At 40.2% G+C, this 18,441-nt stretch overlaps 1 protein-coding gene across 9 annotated transcripts in view; it reads left to right on the top strand.

Annotated features, from left to right (window-relative positions):
* The window catches only part of erc2 (ELKS/RAB6-interacting/CAST family member 2), a 45,677-nt gene that overhangs the window by 9,373 nt on the left and 17,863 nt on the right, over window positions 1-18,441 (top strand). For 6 of the 9 annotated variants that reach the window (XR_013284770.1, XR_013284769.1, XM_077530730.1 and 3 more), the window contains exons 3-10: window positions 356-1,178; window positions 8,568-8,591; window positions 10,810-11,244; window positions 12,667-12,741; window positions 14,797-14,952; window positions 16,311-16,478; window positions 17,479-17,646; window positions 18,070-18,207. Coding sequence is in view for 7 of the 9 variants with exons in the window: in XM_077530730.1 (XP_077386856.1) it covers window positions 498-1,178; window positions 8,568-8,591; window positions 10,810-11,244; window positions 12,667-12,741; window positions 14,797-14,952; window positions 16,311-16,478; window positions 17,479-17,646; window positions 18,070-18,207 (1,845 nt within the window). In the remaining 2 variants the exon portion in view is untranslated. The remainder of the gene's footprint in view (window positions 1-355; window positions 1,179-8,567; window positions 8,592-10,809; window positions 11,245-12,666; window positions 12,742-14,796; window positions 14,953-16,310; window positions 16,479-17,478; window positions 17,647-18,069; window positions 18,208-18,441) is intronic. The other 3 variants (XM_077530733.1, XM_077530731.1, XM_077530735.1) reach the window with 2 other exon arrangements.

Raw genomic sequence — 18,441 nt, 5'->3', positions numbered from 1 at the left:
TGCAACGACTTAACTACGGTGCCTCAGAGAGACCACATTTTGCAAGATAACCACCATTACTACGCTCACGAATTTCTTCTCCTTCGGTTATCTGTAGCAGAAAGATGGCAGCAAAAAATGTCAGCCTCCTGTCAGGCGCGGCGTGACCTACGTAGCATAATTAGCAAATACAAAGACTTATGATTATATAAAAAGTAATTTTATATATTATTGAAATTAACAGTTTTGTTGTTGTGTTAAATGAATGAACATTAACATTCTTTTTGAAAGATTCAACACACTGTCATTTTCGGGTTGTCTTTTTGAATTTGTGCATTTTTCACCTGCCAAATCCAAAACATGATTTGTCTTCCAGGCGCCTCCGACTTTGACGTACCCCACCTCCTAAAGACGGCGAATCAAGTCACCCATGTGCGGTTCAGCCAACCTGTGCAGTATCATCGCAGCGTGCCCCCGTTAAGGACCCCCCTGGTGGCCACGCGGCCGACTCACGGGACATGTACGGCAGTGCCAGAGCTGTAGGTCACTTAGAGAGCAGCCCCGCACGCTCCCCGCGCCTGCCTCGGTCCCCCAGACTGGGCCATCGGAGGGCCAACAGCGGGGGCGGGAGCGGCGCGGGGGGCAAGACGCTCTCCATGGAGAACATCCAGTCTCTCAACGCTGCCTACGCCACTTCGGGGCCCATGTACCTGAGCGACCACGAGGGCGTGGGCTCCACGGCCACGTACCCCAAGGGGACCACCACTCTGGGTCGGGCCACCAGCCGGGCCATGTACGGGGGCCGCGTCACAGCCATGGGCAGTAGTCCCAACATCGCTTCGGTGGGACTGCCCCATGCTGACCTTCTGTCTTACAGTGACCTGGGCTCCATCTCCATGCTGCACGCCCACCACCACCACCACCACCAGGGGGTGCCCTCCGCCCTGCTCAGGCAGGCGGTGCGGAGCAGTGGCGGGGAACTGCTGGAGATGCAGGCCCAGTTCAGGGATATGCAGAGGGAGAACGAGATGCTGCGCAGGGAGCTGGACCTGAAGGACAGTAAACTGGGCTCGTCCACCAACAGCATCAAGAGCTTCTGGAGCCCCGAGCTGAAGAAGGAGCGCATCATGAGGAAGGAGGAGGCGGCCCGCACCTCCATCCTCAAGGAGCAGATGAGGGTCACTCATGAGGAGAATCAGGTGAGAGCCATCGGACCAGGCGCTTTATTTTTTCCTGTTTCGGAGACCTTTCTGGAAAGAGTTAGTCTGTTAATATTCAACTCTGTTCATGTTTCATTTGGACATATCTGCATAATGTGAACCGGCCATCGTTGTGACATTATATTTATTTAAAAAAAAGTTACGTTAATATAAGAATAGTCGTACAGTTGTGCTGTGCATTCCACAATAGGTACAAATCTGCAAGATAGACACAATCTAAAAACCTTTTTTTTTAAATAGTTACTTCTCAATCACATTTTAAATTAATTGCAATAAAAAAATAACAAAAAACAATTAAATTGATGTATTATTATTATTATTATTATTATTTTTTTTTTATTATTATTATTATACACAATTAAAACATGTTATTCTGGCAAATATGTATTCAATTTTTCGATTAATTGGACAAAAAAAACTTTAATTTACACTTGACTAGAGCTGTAAAAAAATACATATTTTAATCAGATTAATCTCATCTTAGAATTTTGATTAATCACAATTAATCGCTCAATTAAAAAGGCTTTTTTGTCAAAAAAAAATAAAAATGCCAAATTTGACAATCACCTGTTATGTGTTAATTCTTTCAACATTTAATGTTATGAGGACATCTTCAACATTTTTGATCCATTGCACGCTCTCATCCTCCTCTTTTTTCTAATGAGTTAATTACTTGCATAAATCCAAATTGGAAAAAAATGACCCCAATATTTTGACATGAAAATATTTTCATCTCATCCTTGCTGATGTCAGTGTTTGTGCAACACTTAAATGATTACAACACTAAATCCAAAACAATTACTTCCTCTGCAAAATTTAATATGGAATTTAATGTTTGTGTAGTTTTTATCATTTCCTTTATAATTAAGAAGACTTGATGTTCCGTAATTAATCAATATCGAATTGAAGTGAAGTGAATCAAATCATAAAAAATCGAATCAAATTGAACTCTTGTGAATCTAAATCAAATTGATTGAGGAAATTTGAATCGATACTCAGCCCTAAGCTTGGAAAGTATCACCAGCGAAATGTAGTTTTTTATTTTTATTTTTATTTTTAAACCACGCAAGCCATTTTGTCCTCGTTAATGCAGAATGTTTTGATTCAAGTAAGTCCGTGTGGGGTCCTTCGTTGGCTGTCCTCAGTGCGGGGGTGTCGACATGGCCCAGTTAAATCAACTTCTGACAAGAGTGGGCAGCTCGCTCATAGACACAAGACACTAAAAAGCTTCCCGTCTTTTAATTCCTCTGATCATCTGTCCGCCTCCATTCATGTTGCCTTTTAAAAAACTTTTATCTTTGACTAAATACATAAAATCCCCCCAAAGCGCAGATGTCTTTTATTTGCTTATAGCCTCATATACTCGTTTTTAAAATAGGTCGAGTCATTCCAGACTGAACATAATGTAGCTTCCAATTTCCAGTCCGCCTTGAGTCATGCTCATTTCGTAGCTTGTCATCTTCATCTCAATATGCAAATTGCTTATTTAAAACAAATTTCGCCAGAACAAGTGGAGTAGCTTCTGCGCTAGTTTGGCATTTTGCTTGTTTGAACACTTGAGTCTCATCCAGATTGTAGCATGACGCAGCTACATGCTCAAGCCAAGTAAAAGATGTTATCTTTATTGTTCTTGTCGATTTTACGATCAGCCAAAGCAGCAGATGCAGCTCTTTGCTTATAGCAGACCTCACTTTCAATTTCAAACCAAAACCGTCTGTTGCTTGTGCCTCTGTGGCTTCCCTGGAGTTGAAAGAGACGACGTGGAAGCTTCTTTTCTCGCTCACACTTTGATGTTTTCACCTGCTGCAGATCCCTCGACAAGAGCCACAGGGACTCGGATGCTTTCATTGTGTGTACGTCGGCCGTTGTTCAGCATTATTAAACACTCAGCGTGAATCCTTTTACATATGTATTACTTGCTTGCATATATTACGTAGAGCGGAATATTAAAAAGGTGCACAATTTGGACTTCTTTGTGGATGCGCAGACCGTTTCTGACACTCGGCGTTATCTTGGCGACTGCACTCAATTATGTTCACCATAATTGGTCTTTTCTATCTTGATTTTCTGGACTCTTTAAATGCACACGCTCGGCCTGACCTTGTCTACAGAACGACTGTGTCGTTTTAAACAATAATGACCATTGTGTCACAGTCTTAGGCCACCGTGGAATTGATTATTTTAGTAGTGCCATAATGTCTGTAATACACTGTTGGTACTAGTGGGTTATTTTCCTGACTCTTGTGAGTTCATTTCCTACACGCATAATGCTAAATGCTAACTTGGTTGACTGTTTAACTCATTGACTGCCATCGACGGAAAAAGACGTCAAATAATGCATTTTTGCTGGGCTGGCAGTGAATGTGTTAAACACAATGTGCCAATATATTTTGTGATTATAATGCAGCATCCTTTTTTCCTTTTTTCTTTTTTTAAGGAAAATTTTGCTTAAAAAATCGTCAATTTTGGTTACATCTCATCTTAACTCATTGACTGCCATTGACGGAAAAAGACGTCAAATAATGCATTTTTGCTGGGCTGGCAGTGAATGTGTTAACAGTGCTAATATTTTGCTCGGTCCGGACAGCTATTGGAAGCTGACTGCGCCGTTTACCTTGCACCAGTCACGCATTGTAACATTGAAAATATATCGCTTGAAAGATCAGCTTGTGTTTTCTGACTGGCGACCACAGGGGATAGAAGGACTACATTCCCCATGATTCTTTGGTGAAAAAGCAGGAAGTAGTTGTAGTTCTGGCGAGTGCTTGCTACATGAGTCCGTCCTGCTGCCGATTAGACAGTTCGTCTAGTTATTATTATTCTTATTATTATAATTATTATTATTTAGATTTTTAGTGATTTTTAAACAAGACAAACAGATTTTCCTTTCTTTCTTTTTTTTCTTTTTTGAGAGAGAGAAATAGATTTTTCATCATTTTGGGGTGTCCCACACCCCTGTATCCCCATAGAATAGATCGACCCCAGCCCTGAGCCAATCTCCACATTCAGAATAAGAGTAAAATGACTATTTTTAAAGCAGTGTTTATGTAAGGACTTCAGTTCATCATTAATATGATGTGTTTACAAATCAAACCTTTACACAGACTGCGAACATGGAGGAAAAGGTTTTTGATTCTGAAACTGAAATATTTAACTTCATAAATTAAATTACAAAGAGGAATATTTCTATTTTGGTTTAAATAGTAAAGCAGGATCTGTTAAAGTTATTTTTTTATATGCTGAGGGCTGCTAGAAAATGGATGGCTGTAGTTTGGACACTGCCTTGGACAATATGATATAATTCATTCTCACTCGAATTATTCTGCATTCATTTTTAACAATTCATGCACTGCCTTGGCAATTATACTCGTATAGAACGCAGTAGGAGAAAAAACTGTAAAGTTTCAAACAGCTGCTTCTATTAACCTGAAATAAAATTGAGGTCTAATTAATACAGTCACTAACATGCTCCTGTTTGCTGATTTATGATGTCAAAATGACTCCTTTTAAGAAGGTGATTAAAACAAGAAAGTCAGCGTTGGCATAATATCTGGCGTAGTTCAATATGTGTTATAGCAGCTCTCACAGCGGGTGCCTCCGGCGTCGGCGAGCTTGAGCAAATATTGCGCATCATTCATCTGTTTAATAAGGTGAGGGAATAAGCGGCCGTGTTTACCGCGTCCAAACATTACTGTTGTGTGAGAGTCGTTCGGCCCGGCTGCAACAACACGTCGCTGTTTTGACTTCAGCACATTTTGCTGAGCCGCTGAAGCTGGACGCAATCTGCTGCCGGCGAAGATGTGAGCTGGAGCCGGTTACGTCCGCCTGAGTCACGGCCGGCAGTGACGCTCGCTCGCACACGTGGCCCGTATAGACACACGTGCCAAAATGGAGGCCGGGTTACATACAGTGCAACGCTAATCATGTGTGTCATGTCGTGCTGCAGATGTCTTCTCGTAAGGAACATTAATAGAGCTTATTTAAATCAGAAATTGTTTTGTCCATAATTACAGGAAAGGAGGAATTATTATTGTGCTCTATACAATGCTTCTCTTTTCACCAAAATATGTAAAATAAAAAAATCAATCATTTCATCAAATCACTGATGATGTAGTGGTGCAATCGCCTGATTATTGTGATTTATTTAGATTATTTTTTCAAGGTCCTCCCATGTATATTTGAACAAACACAAGCAATAAATTAATCTGTTTTAAAATAAACAATATCTGATTTATTGAACACAAAATCTAAGTTATAGATTACACTAAAATATTTAAATTATTTGTGAATTAATTTGAAAGACAGTTTATCTTTTTTTTTCTCTTTTTTTTCTCTTTTTTTTTCATTGAAAAAAAAAAAAAAAAAAGAAAGACAGTTTATCTACTTTAGTTAGATTTGTTGTTTACTACTTGCATTCATTTAAGTGTTCACTATACAACAACTTACAATTTTTACCTAACAAGTTAGTTAATCATAAGTCAGATAAGAAAAACCATCTGCAAACAAATCGGTGGCGTTATCATTTCAACTTTTCATATTTCATGGAGCAATGAATGCCATGTAAAGATACCGACTGCTTTTCTTAAAGGGGTATGTGACTCATTGAGCCATTTTCAGCAGTAAAAATGTAATATTTTGTCCACAATTAATTTGATAATTTCCATTGTTTTTCACGTTCAATTAATACATTTTTGAATTAAAAACTCATTTTTTACACTTGCTGTCGACTGAAGATGACATCACCTGTGCAGAGGAAATAGTTAAAGAGATACTTTACTTATTTAGCCGTTTTTGGCAGTCAAACATTAATATTTTGCCTATAATAAATATGATATTTTCATTAGTTTTCATGTACAATTAGTACCTTTAAAAACACATTTTGCAACTTGCTGTCGACTGAAAATGACATCACAAGGGCTCAGGTAACCAATCACAGCTCATCTTATGAATGTCACCTGACCAAACCTAGAAAACACTGAATTTTTCTAGACACCATATAAATAAATACATAAAATCTAAATATGTTCATAAAACATAAAGTCTACCGACTGAGCTTTTTTTTTTTTTTTTTTTTTAAACAAATTGCAGCCGTTACAATTAGGAAAACTGTATTCCGCTACATTGCTATTACGATTTGAATTTTATTAAGTGTGGTTGATGAAGGTGCAAAATTAATATGAGGACAATCTGTCTAAGGCTGTGTTTCTCAATTATATTTTTGGAAGAACAAAATATTTTGCACCCCCCACAGTTTGTAAAATTGTTGTAAGTACACCTCTACAGAGGAGCTCCGTGCACACTCTCTGACATTGAGAGCGCCACTGCCATCTACAGTAGTGGATGTGCAATTACATTTTATTCTAGTATAGCAAAAATAAAACAAAAAGTTCCCTGTAGTCACACGCGACCTCCCAAAGCTGTCATGTTTTTAATATGGCACTATACATTTTCAAATAACAGATGCACAAGTATCAGTAGGAGTAACTTGTGTGTGTGTGTGTGTGTTTTTATCCCTCATAAACATTTGAGTTATATCTTATCAAGCCAAATATAATACAGCATATGCCCCTCGAACCTGATTTAAACGATAAAGAAATGATTAATTACCCTCTTTGAACTTCCAAATTATAGTCTCGCAGCTTTCTTTGAGTTGATTTACAGCATCGAGATGATGAATTTCGTGAGCAGTGACTCAACTGTTTGGCTCCGCATGAGTGATGCACTCGCCCACTCTTACTAACGCGTACACGCTCCTGAAATTGGCTTCATGGTGGTTAGTGCCACCTGGGTTAACTATTCACTCTTCACATCTTTGTTAGCCACTTTTAAAAGAGTGAGTCAGTCCACTTTGACCCAACGATGAATTCCCAAAATTTTAGGTATGTACCGGAATTTTACAGTTCCCATTTTCACAGTACAGTATTGTGTGCATTTCCTCATGTTTAGGTGAACTTTTTTTTTTTTTTTTTTTAATATACGTATGTCGCAAAAAAAAAAAAAAAAGAAAAAAAAAGGCCTGCATAGTTTCAATCCTTTTGATTCAAGCTTTTATGCGAAATGAACACGTTCAGTGAGCTGGCATGCGTGAGCGATTGAGGCGGCATTAAAAAGGGGGGAGCAGCTCAAGCAACAAAATGGAGAAGTGTTTTTTTTCCCGCTTTCTTTTGCGGTCACAGTACCCACGACAATATCACATGAGTCTTGACTGACCCACAGGAAATGGTACGCTCTTGCTATTGATGGGTGGGTCCCAGTCTTTTTCAGACACGGTGCAATTATGCAAATGACCTCATTGACTGCACTAAGCACTTTAGCTCCAAGATGGAAAGCTATTGATTAGGGCAGAACATGAGATGAAGAGGAAAGCTGAGGTACTAGACAGACACACTGAGAGGGGCGATGGCATTATTGATTGGCCAATAAAAATTGGAATGAAATTTTTATTATTAGTCATTATTGTGTTGGCATTTTGAGTTGTGATTCCTCATTGCTGCAATTTACTTGCTGAAATCACCGTGATGTCTGTGACAGACTTGAATGAGAAATGACACGAAATGGAGGCTGGTATGAGCGGTGGATGGATTCTGGTAATGACTCACACTCGGAGTGTGACTAAAATTGACAGTGGTACTTGGCTGCAGCTTCTCACTCAGCAGGAGTTTTTGTTACAGATTATGCCAGAAGAAACACTGCCGCCTAGTGGGCGGAAATACAGACGGCCAGAACATTAGGTACACTGCTAACTGACAAAAAAAATAAAAAAATAAAATAAAATAATCTAGCATAGAGTACATTCAGAGTTTATTAAAAATGATAAAATGTCGATATTGAATTAGAAGAGCTGATGAGGGAAAAGACTGAAGGCAATTTGACTTTACAGCAGCACTAACCTGGACTGAATTGACAAGGACAGAGATGACAGGAAGACGACACCATGAACTACCTTTCAGTCCAAACTGCAGTCAGTGACTGTGACGCCTCATCTCATCATCTCACGCCACTTTTGATTACTCGCATAGTATTTCCTACAATCAGCGTTCATATCAACACACAAATACGTGATGTCATGTTGGCTGATTATTGTTGATATTATCAGAGTAAGTAAGTAGTAACTTAAGGTTAGGTTACTGTGACTTTTCATTCATCTCTTTCCAGAAAGGTCAATGAGTTTTTATTTCATCTAAAGGAATCTTGTGATTAAAAACGTGGATATCATGAAATGCTGGACAGGCTGTCAAGTGGCTTCTTTTTCCAAAATTGGTCCGGTTTACGTTTCTCATCCGTCTCTGTTACGTCACGCTCTGACACTGACTGTTTTACCATACATTTGTGTTTTTTTTTCCTGTTCATTCTGCCCATGCTGTGCAGCTGCTGGATGCCAGGAGAACAAAGGTTTGTCCCTATGTTTGCACCAAATGTGGCGTGCACAACATAGAGTCACCTTCAGTGTGATGTGTACTTGCAGAAACCTGGCAATCCCTTTACACCTCTTCTCCTTATGTGACCCTGAGAAGAAATTGAAATGATTTCCTTGAAGGCCACGAATACCATTTGAGCCATGCTACCCTGAAATATGTTCCTGCAGATCGTGTAAATGAGACCGTAGTTGTAAATTCCTTCACTCCAAATGTGCCCGCCCATGTTAGCACCACAACTCACAATCATTGATTACTGTGCCGTCATTTTGAACTATTACAAACACTAATTTTAACTATCAAATTTCTAACATGGTAGCTAAGCTAGGTACCTACAGCTAGCTAGCTAGCTAGCTAGCTAGCTACACTGCAAATTAGCTAGGACAAGAACAGGAATAATTTTGAACAGGATAGACATGCTTCTGCATGTGTCAGAAAAGGCTCCGCGCCTGTGCACTCAATCTTTACGGCAGACATGAAATAATTTAGTCTTCTTACAGTTAATGTTAGTGTAGAGAACATTAAAATGAAAGAACTGCTGGATGTTCCCACAGGACTTTTCACAGCTGTTTAACCTTTTCTCCTCAAATCAGGAGCAGTTTGTTACACTGTTGAATTTGAATCAAGGTCACTTTGAATCCGCCGCTAGCATAATCTCATTGGAGACGACATTTTGGAAGTGTATGACGTATAGAGGATGCTAACAAACTATAACATGGGCCGACTTCGGCTGGGACATTTGATGACTGGTGGCCCGGCAGCGGTGCTTTACTGAGCAACTTATAGTTAATTTCCATTTGAATGGTGAATTTTAAGACAAATACACTGAATTCTTGAAATTTGGGTAAAAAAAAATAACGCCAAACTGGCTCAAAAAGGGACCTGACTTTTGGTATGAATAACTCGCAAAACTATTTATTTATTTATTTTTTAAAACCAAACAACTCAATATTGGGGGTTGTTTCATACAAGCCAACCCAATTTATTTATTTTTGTACAGACCAACCTTTCTTTCTTTCTTTCTTTCTTTCTTTCTTTCTTTCTTTCTTTCTTTCTTTCTTTCTTTCTATTTATTTGACCCAATTTTTGTCTTACCCACACAAAATTAGGTCAGTCGCTTTTTAGATCCAATTTGGGTTATTTATCTTTTTTTTTACTGTTATTTTAGAGTATAGAATTTCAAGCTTAATTGGACAATGAATTAGACATTAGGTCAATAATGTACTGTACATTGAAAGTTTGAATGATGAAAAAAAAAATGTGTTAGTAATTCAAACTGATGGCACAGCCTAATTTTGTGAAGATTTTTGGACAATGAGATCCTGCTCTTTAAAATTTAAGAAGGTCTCTCAGTAACATTTTCTCACTGGACACCTCTTAAGTATACCTGCATAATCACATCCTATGTATTAGCTATTTAAAAAGAAAAAAGAAAATTTACAAATGTTGAGCTTTCATTCACGCTGTTCGAGAACTGTTACTTACACTCTCATAAAACTAAGTCAAGTCACAGTAATTTTACACCACAATCATTTTATGAACCATATTGTTGAATCAATACCATTCTGACAGTGTCAATCAAAATCAACATTGTAAACTTTTTAATATTATTTTTGATACAAATTTTGTATTGCATGTGATGAGATTGTGCAAGTGTACCTAATGTTGTGTCTGGTGTAGATACATTATTTAACAAAATTTTAATCATGCTGTTCCAAGTCTTTCTTTACAACTAGTGAGATGAGTCTGAAGCACGATACATTATATAAGATATGTATTTTATATTCTGTCAGAGAGAACAGATCCCTGCCAGGCATCATTATGCAGCGATCTGTTTTAATTACTGATTAATTTCATTAATTGCATTTATGTTGATAAAACAGGCAGGAAATATTGCTTTGATAGGATCCTGCATATATGATTTTTAGATTTTTGGGGTATTCCATCAGGTCTCCTTCTGCTGATTAATCCTCTGTCACACATTTTCCAAAATGGCGTCTTTCTATGTTGACGTCCTTGATCACAGTATTAGCTTATAAAGAAGGTAAGACCTGCTCCTCATGTTTGTCCACCCACAGTTGCTCCACTTTTCAAACATTCTCTCCCAACATTTCAGGCGTGTCACCCTCCTGTCTGTTGAACTATACTTGAACTATTTCCGCCACATGAGCCTGTATGTGTCTGAACCTCATCAGCATCTCCAGATGACCATCCAGGCTCTCCAGGACGAGCTGCGCACGCAACGCGACCTCAACCACTTGCTGCAGCAGGAGAGCGGCAACCGCTCCGGCGCCGAGCACTTCACCACCATCGAGCTGACCGAGGAGAACTTCCGCCGGCTGCAGGCCGAGCACGACCGGCAGGCCAAGGAGCTCTTCCTGCTGAGGAAAACCTTGGAGGAGATGGAGCTGCGGATCGAGACGCAAAAGCAGACGTTGGGAGCCAGGGACGAGTCCATTAAGAAGCTGCTGGAGATGCTGCAGAGCAAAGGGCTGCCCTCGGGGCCCGGCAGGGTGTCCGAGGAGGAGGAGCAGGAGAGGAACAGGCGCATTGCTGAGGCCGAGGCCCAGCTGGGACACTTGGAGGTCATTCTTGACCAGAAGGAGAAGGAAAACATCCATTTGCGAGAGGTAGGGATTTGTTTGTCTGTTTGTTTGTTGTTATCGTCACGTTTTATTAGGTTACTTTATTAACTGTGAAAGTTAACAGTCACATAGCTAGGTTTCCAATAGGTGATGTAAAGCTTTTATTATTTCATCAAAGAAGACTGTAGGCACAGGAAATATTTTAATTTTACTATAGGTAAACATCTATCTGTTGCAATGGCATAAATATTCAAAAAGTAACACATTCTTCAGCCCTATAAGATGGGATGCAGATGAGAGAGCATGCTCCAAGTGAAGTGCAATCAAGATGATGTTTGATTTTTTTTTCTCCTGAAAAGTAGTAATTTGGAGATGTGAGAATTCTACCTAATAGCGACAATAAATTGGACAAATGTATAAATACGTTTTATTTTCAATATTACCATGGTCCCAAAGACTTTTTTTTTTTTTTTTTTTTAATACAGAAGGCTTTGATGCAGCCTCTGACCAGAAGAGAAAACTTGAAGCAATGGTCGTTATTAGAAAAATGACAAGCAGGTGGCAGCAGAGTATAAGAGATAAGCCAGGGCCATGTTGCTAAAAGCTCTTTTCCCCACTGTTTTAAACAGATTTTTGAATGATGATGAAACCTAGCTATATTCTAATGCTAATTGCTGCAAAACAGAAACAGATAGAAATATACTTTCGTTCCCTGATGAAAGAAGAGACTCCAATCTTTCTTTTGGTAGGCTCCATGTTTTTACAGCAATAAAACACAATATTCTCTGGGGCTTGCAAAATCAGTCAAAATCCAGTAAAACAACTGGGGGTTGCTTCAGTGAAAATGGCTGCTGGAAGTGAATAAGTTAAATAATATATGATATCCAACCAACAAAGGGGCACTTTTGTATTATGCTAATTGACCCAATGTGGGAAACCAAAGTTTCGTATAGTTTGAAATTGACAACCCTGGCTTAGACTGTAAGTCACGAAGTTGGCCACTAGGTGGAGCAACTACACTGTCACTAGTTTTTATCCACTTGCACAGAGAGATGCTGTAGTAAAAATGAAAATATAATAGACTTTCAATGAATACATGGCACATCTGAGAAAGTAAATATTCATACGAGCTTATTATAATCATTTAATAAAATTAATGAATAAATGTGACATCATGATGAAATATTGTGAGTACATCTGCCTGACAATTCTGAGGTTCCGGCCTCCTCCCACATTCCATAAAGATGCATGTTAGGTTCATTACAGATTATAATTTGCCCATAGGTTTAAATGTGAGCGTGGATGCTTGACTTCATTGGCTGGCGACGAGTCTAGGGTGTATCCAACCTCTTGCAAAGGTCAGCTGGGATAATAAACCAGCTCACTTGTAAATTGGAATTTTTTAATTGCATTGTTTGTCTTGGTGCAATATAAGCTTTCACAACATTTTGTGTTTGTGTTTCAAAGGAGCTGCACCGAAGAAATCAGCTTCACCAGGATCCAAGCAAAACTAAAGCCCTGCAAACCATTATAGAGATGAAAGTAAGTACAATTTACAGCCTGACATTCACGTGCCACAAAAGCAACCAGAGCATGTAATAAACGGAATAAGCTTGCATGCAGAAAACTCAAATCTAGGCACTGTACAGTATGTACATTTTTAATATTAATATCATATTTCTTGTTTGTGACTTGTGCGTGGATATAAACAATATGATGGAGTGTACAGCAAATTGAATTCATGCACATTTAGAGGCCTCACTGTCCAAACAGGCTCACACTGATGCGTTTTCATGGAAATCTATTCTTGTTATTGTGATGCTCTGCTGAGTCAACACACGGACAGATTTCACTACAACTGTGTGGTAAACAAGCTTGTGTGTGGGTGCATTTCTGCTCCGAAGCAGCTGTGTCAACATCAAAATTCAATAACAGCTTTCGAATTTCATATTTGCAGAAGTGTGGCGTCATAAACGACAAAAAACAAAAATAAAGAAAGTAATCACTAGTGTAGAATATCAACTTGTAAAGCAAGTAAAATGAGTTTTAGTCACCAAATCACTTTATCGATTTATGTCTGTGCTCATCTGGCAATCTGGTGACAAAAAGTATTCGTGATTTTAGACTCGTCAAAACCAAATCTAAATAGTGGCGCAGGTGGTGTAACGCCATTTTGGTGGATTTGAATCTCATCTCGGAAACCGAGCAAGTCAATTTACTTCTGCAATTATCAGGCATGTGTGCACTTGCACCGCCCTCGTTATAATGGGAATGAGCGGAGCCGCTTCGACTGGCCGAGTGTCGACTGCGTTCCATCCCACAAGGACACACGTTGGCATAAATAAGTCTGATTCAACCTTGATAATTTCCCATAGCCCAAACCTATAGAGAATTTGTTGGATAGGTAATAGTGCAACATTTAGACAAACAGGCTTACCACAAAATAAAAAAAATCTATCATAGTGCATCTGCATTATAGAAATACATGAGTTGTGCTCCAAAGCAGCCTGAAATCAATCCGCTCCGATCCGAAGACGAGATCTGACAAGCCAGAAAAAATTCAGGCCATCCAGCGAGCAAATCAGCGTCGACGGCGGCAGCCTCACTGCAGAGGCCTGACATCACTTCCTCAAAATAAATCATGACATCATCGCCGAGCCGACGCGGCCGAACCCCCGCCCCAACCCTTCGCCTTCGTCGTCACGTGGGACGCCATTTGTGCCATCCTCGTCGATTAGCGCAGCCAGCGAGGGGAAGACCCGCCTCCTCTCGCCGTGCGCAGGAAGACCCTCGCGCCGCTCTCCTCCCGCCTCCTTTCCAGCGCTGTGATGCTGATGGAAGCGCCAATAATCCCCCCCGCCCCTCCCCTCCCCTCCGCTTCTCACGCCCTCTCCTCCTCGCCGAGCCGAGAGCCTGCCTGCTGCTGCTGCCATGGAAACAGGTGTGGTTGTTTATGACAGCGAGAGGCCAGCATGCGAGCAGACAGAGCGAAAGGAAGGCAGGGAAAACATTTAGTCAGCAAATGGATGACATGCGGACGGGATAAAATCTCTCGCTCTTGAAGGCGCGGCGGCTCGCTTCTTTTGCGGCAATCGTAGTTGATGGGCGTCCATGTGAGGTGAGCTGCAACATGCGTGAGTTTTACTTTGATCCGGTGTGGATTCGTGACATCCGTCGAAACGAGTTGAACCTGGATGACAGGAAGTGACCAAAAGATTGCGTGAGAGGGGCTAATTTTAAAGATGTTGTATTATTATTATTATTATTATTTTTAAAGCTGAGGTGTACTCAGTCGCAGTCTTGCAAGCAGCAAAATCTGCAGCGTGTTACTTTCCCTCCTTATTCCGTTTCTCTCCGGTCTACCCGTGCAGAATGTTTGCGCAACATTTCCCAATGGTGATTAGCCTTCTGCGCTAGCAGCCTAGCAAGCTTTCCCCAACACACTCCACAAAACTTCCTCCTTTTTGTGTCATCTTCACTTTCAAACCTCCTTCTCCGCCTTTGTGGACCCGAATTCAGTTCTCATTTGTTTCCTGCCACTTGTCAGCATGCCAGTGTGGATTCTGACGTGTGTCTGCTCTGCATATCTGCGCGCAGGACACCAAAATCGCCTCCCTGGAGCGCAACATTCGCGACCTGGAGGATGAGATCCAAATGTTGAAAGCAAACGGCTTGCTGAACACGGAGGACCGCGAGGAGGAGATCAAGCAGATGGAGGTCTACAAGAATCACTCCAAGTTTATGAAGACCAAGGTAGGTGGCGTGCTTGCGTCCTGTTATTGTCCCCGAAGCGGGATGTGATTGAGCCACACAGAGAGGTGAATACTCAATAAGGTTGCCGTGTTTAGCGTTTAGCAACGTCAGCAAACTGTCTTGTTGGCAGTAATCTCAGAGATGCATTTTTTTTTTTTCAAGGAGAGTGTATGCATACATCTATCAATATTGTATTTAGTGCTGTTACTATGGAATATTTTTGGAATCGATTAATCAGATTCATTTAAATTTTGCATTAAAGTGTATTACAAAAGCATTTCCCCCCTGATTACGGTTTATGAATCAGTGATTGGTGTTTATTTTGCATTTTGTTTTTGTATGGTTGTTAGAAAAAAATGGCGGGGGTGGGGGGTGGGGGGGGGGGGTTTGGGGGTCGATGTACTACGTTACCAATTTGGTCGTTAAAAAATGACTGTTGATATGCTGAAATCAGAGTATTTGACAATTTTACATTAAAAAAAAAAAAGGCTCCAAAAGTTAACTCGATGATTAACTCATTCATTCCCTTCCACGAGTTAACTCGGGGTTTTAATATATGCTGCTCAGCGCCATCCACGAATTAACTTGGGTTTTGCGTTTTTTTCTTTTTTTAATGCATTAAAATAGTTGTTGATTAATTTGATAATCGATTACTTGTCAATTAATCAATTAATTTGACAGCTCTAATTGTATTTGTTAGGGATGGGAGAGTACCAATTTTAAGGTACAGTATTGGGTACTCGTGCTCTGCAATTGGCTGGCGACCAGTTCAGGGTGTACCTCGCCTACCGCCCGAAGCCAGCTGGGATAGGCTCCAGCACCCCCGCGACCCTTGTGAGGAGTAAGCGGTTAGAAAATGGATGGATGGATGGTACTCGTGCTGGCAGCCAATACCTCTCGTGGCCATTTTACATTAGAAGAGTAATCTATATCAAATCTACTAAGTATTGGTCTGAAAAAAGTGGTATTAAAATCCCTAATATTTGTGTTCTGTGACTTATATTTTGCTGCTGAAAGTGTACTGCTGCAATCTGCCAAGTGTATGAAGCTTCTGCACCTTCTCACGCAACGTGTGCTCGTCTCTCTCCAGGGACATGTCTGCCTCCCTGGAGCATTGATTTTCTGTTTACTCACTGCTTCTAGTGTACGCGGACCAGGCGCAGACCAGTCCACAGTTTTGTTGAGCTATTTTTAGACCTTTTTTCATCCATCATGAATAGCGATGATGTATAATACATGAGGAATGCAGGGGGGGTAGTCAGTCCCAAATGCATTTTTAATGATAGCAACTTGTGTTGATGAAAATAGCGTCAAATCTGTATTAGTAGCTTGAGCAAAAAGTGTTTGTGTTCATGCAGATTGACCAACTCAAGCAGGAGTTGTCCAAGAAGGAGTCCGAGCTGTTGGCTCTCCAGACAAAGTTGGAGACCCTCAACAACCAGAACTCGGACTGCAAACAGCACATCGAAGTGCTCAAAGAGTCACTCACTGCCAAAGAGCAACGGGCGGCCATCTTGCAAACAGAGGTAACATGAAACCGTTAGTGGGTGTAAGCCAACAAGATAATACAGTCATGTCTATTTTCTTTTAAAGCGAAATTAATGGGGTAACAATGTCAGTATCTGTAAAAAGTTGTGGCCAAGATGGAGAGAATAATGAATAAGTTCCAAATAGCAGTCATCCTTAGCATATAAACTTCAGGATTCTACTAAGAATAGGGTGACTAGACATCCCGGTTTAACCGGGATAGCCCGACGGATTTCACCATTATTTATTTATTTTATTTCAGACAGTCAGCAATCCAATTGTTTGGAACATTGGCATGTCAATCACACAGTTATCATAGTGATTCATACACTAAACTAACTAAAAAGGAATTTTGCTGTTAAATCGCTAGCAGGCATGTTTTCATCACACCTGAACTAGAACTACTTCCTGCTTCCGTGTCTGAGAATCCTGGGAAATGTAGTCCTACCAGCCGAATGCTGCACTCAAAGCCAACGTAAGCGGAGCTTTTCTGGTGGAATATTTTCAATATTTTACAATGTAGCGTGAGGTAAACAGATAACAAAGTCAGCTTCCGATAACTGCCAGGACCTAGAAAAAAACGTTTGGACGCAAGATAGCATTTAGCATTAGCTAAAAATAACAACACAACCACTGATCATCAGATTCACATCCTAAAGTAAACAACCTGTGCAACCATAATATTTTAATTGTTTATTTTCTTTTTATTCTTTTTTTTTTTTTGAATGAATGAATTGTTCAGGTTTGAGGTCATTTTAATGACAGAAAAAGTTTTGAAATGATTTATCTTGGTCTGTTTTTTTTTTGTTTTTTGTTTTTTAATATATATATCGAGATACCTGGTATTTTAACAGGGGTGTGTAGACTTTCTGTAACCACTGTAATGGGAAGTAAGTTACAGAAGCCTCTTTTTAAAGAAACCCTGACACTTTCCTGCTATTTTCCATTTGTGCATTATTTCAAGTCATCTGACATGTTTTCTTACATGTCATGCTTCAGGTAGATGCTCTCCGTCTGCGTTTGGAGGAGAAAGAATCCTTCCTCAACAAGAAAACCAAGCAGCTGCAGGACCTGACGGAAGAGAAAGGCACTCTTGCTGGAGAAATCAGGGACATGAAGGACATGCTTGAAGTCAAAGAAAGAAAAATCAATGTCCTGCAGAAGAAGGTATTCATATTTTCGTTCACAGATTACCGCATGTGAAACCTTGACTTTGCCGTCAGGATTCAAAATCTGTGTAGTGAGTACGATCTGAAATTTAAAAACTGATCGACCTAACGGAATGAGAACTCACAGGTTTGAGCGTGGCGGAAAATGTCCATAGAAAGAAAGACTGGGAAATATTTCTACCTCACTGCCTCCAGTGCGCACGCTGTGTGTGTGCTATAAATACTCCCAGTGATACACTTTGTCTCAGCCTGACCTGCTCATGTGTCCTCTATTGCACTCACCCTCTCATCTGTTGTTTGTTTTCCTGGTCTGTGTTGACTTTAAAAAAAAGGTAGCACCTCCTACTGAGATTGTTTGGTGTTGGTGTTAATATCCTCATAATTAGTGTCTTGATTTATGTTTCTCCTCCTCATCATCCAGATTGAGAACCTGCAGGAGCAACTGCGGGACAAAGACAAGCAGCTGAGCAACCTGAAAGACCGGGTCAAGTCTCTGCAGACCGACTCCACCAACACCGACACTGCCCTGGCCACCCTGGAGGAGGCGCTGTCAGAGAAGGTAAAAAAACGTTAGCTTGCTTAGCGTGCTCGCGTGCCCCTCGTATATGGGAAAGGCGAGCCTCAGTTGAAAATTGAGGGTTCACTCACTCAAGTTATGCAATTACTGAGGTCCTATATAGACGCAAATAATATTATAAATGACTACAAATCTTGATTGGACAATGAATTATACAGTACATGCATACATGTGATAAATCTGTGTTGCTATAGCAACAAACTATGACAAGGAATG

This window comes from Festucalex cinctus, chromosome 8 (genome assembly GCF_051991245.1).
Source record: "Festucalex cinctus isolate MCC-2025b chromosome 8, RoL_Fcin_1.0, whole genome shotgun sequence".
NCBI classification, from domain to species: Eukaryota; Metazoa; Chordata; class Actinopteri; order Syngnathiformes; family Syngnathidae; genus Festucalex; species Festucalex cinctus.
The sequence above is the reverse complement of the archived record's forward strand: the minus strand, read 5'-3'. Positions and strand labels throughout refer to the sequence as shown.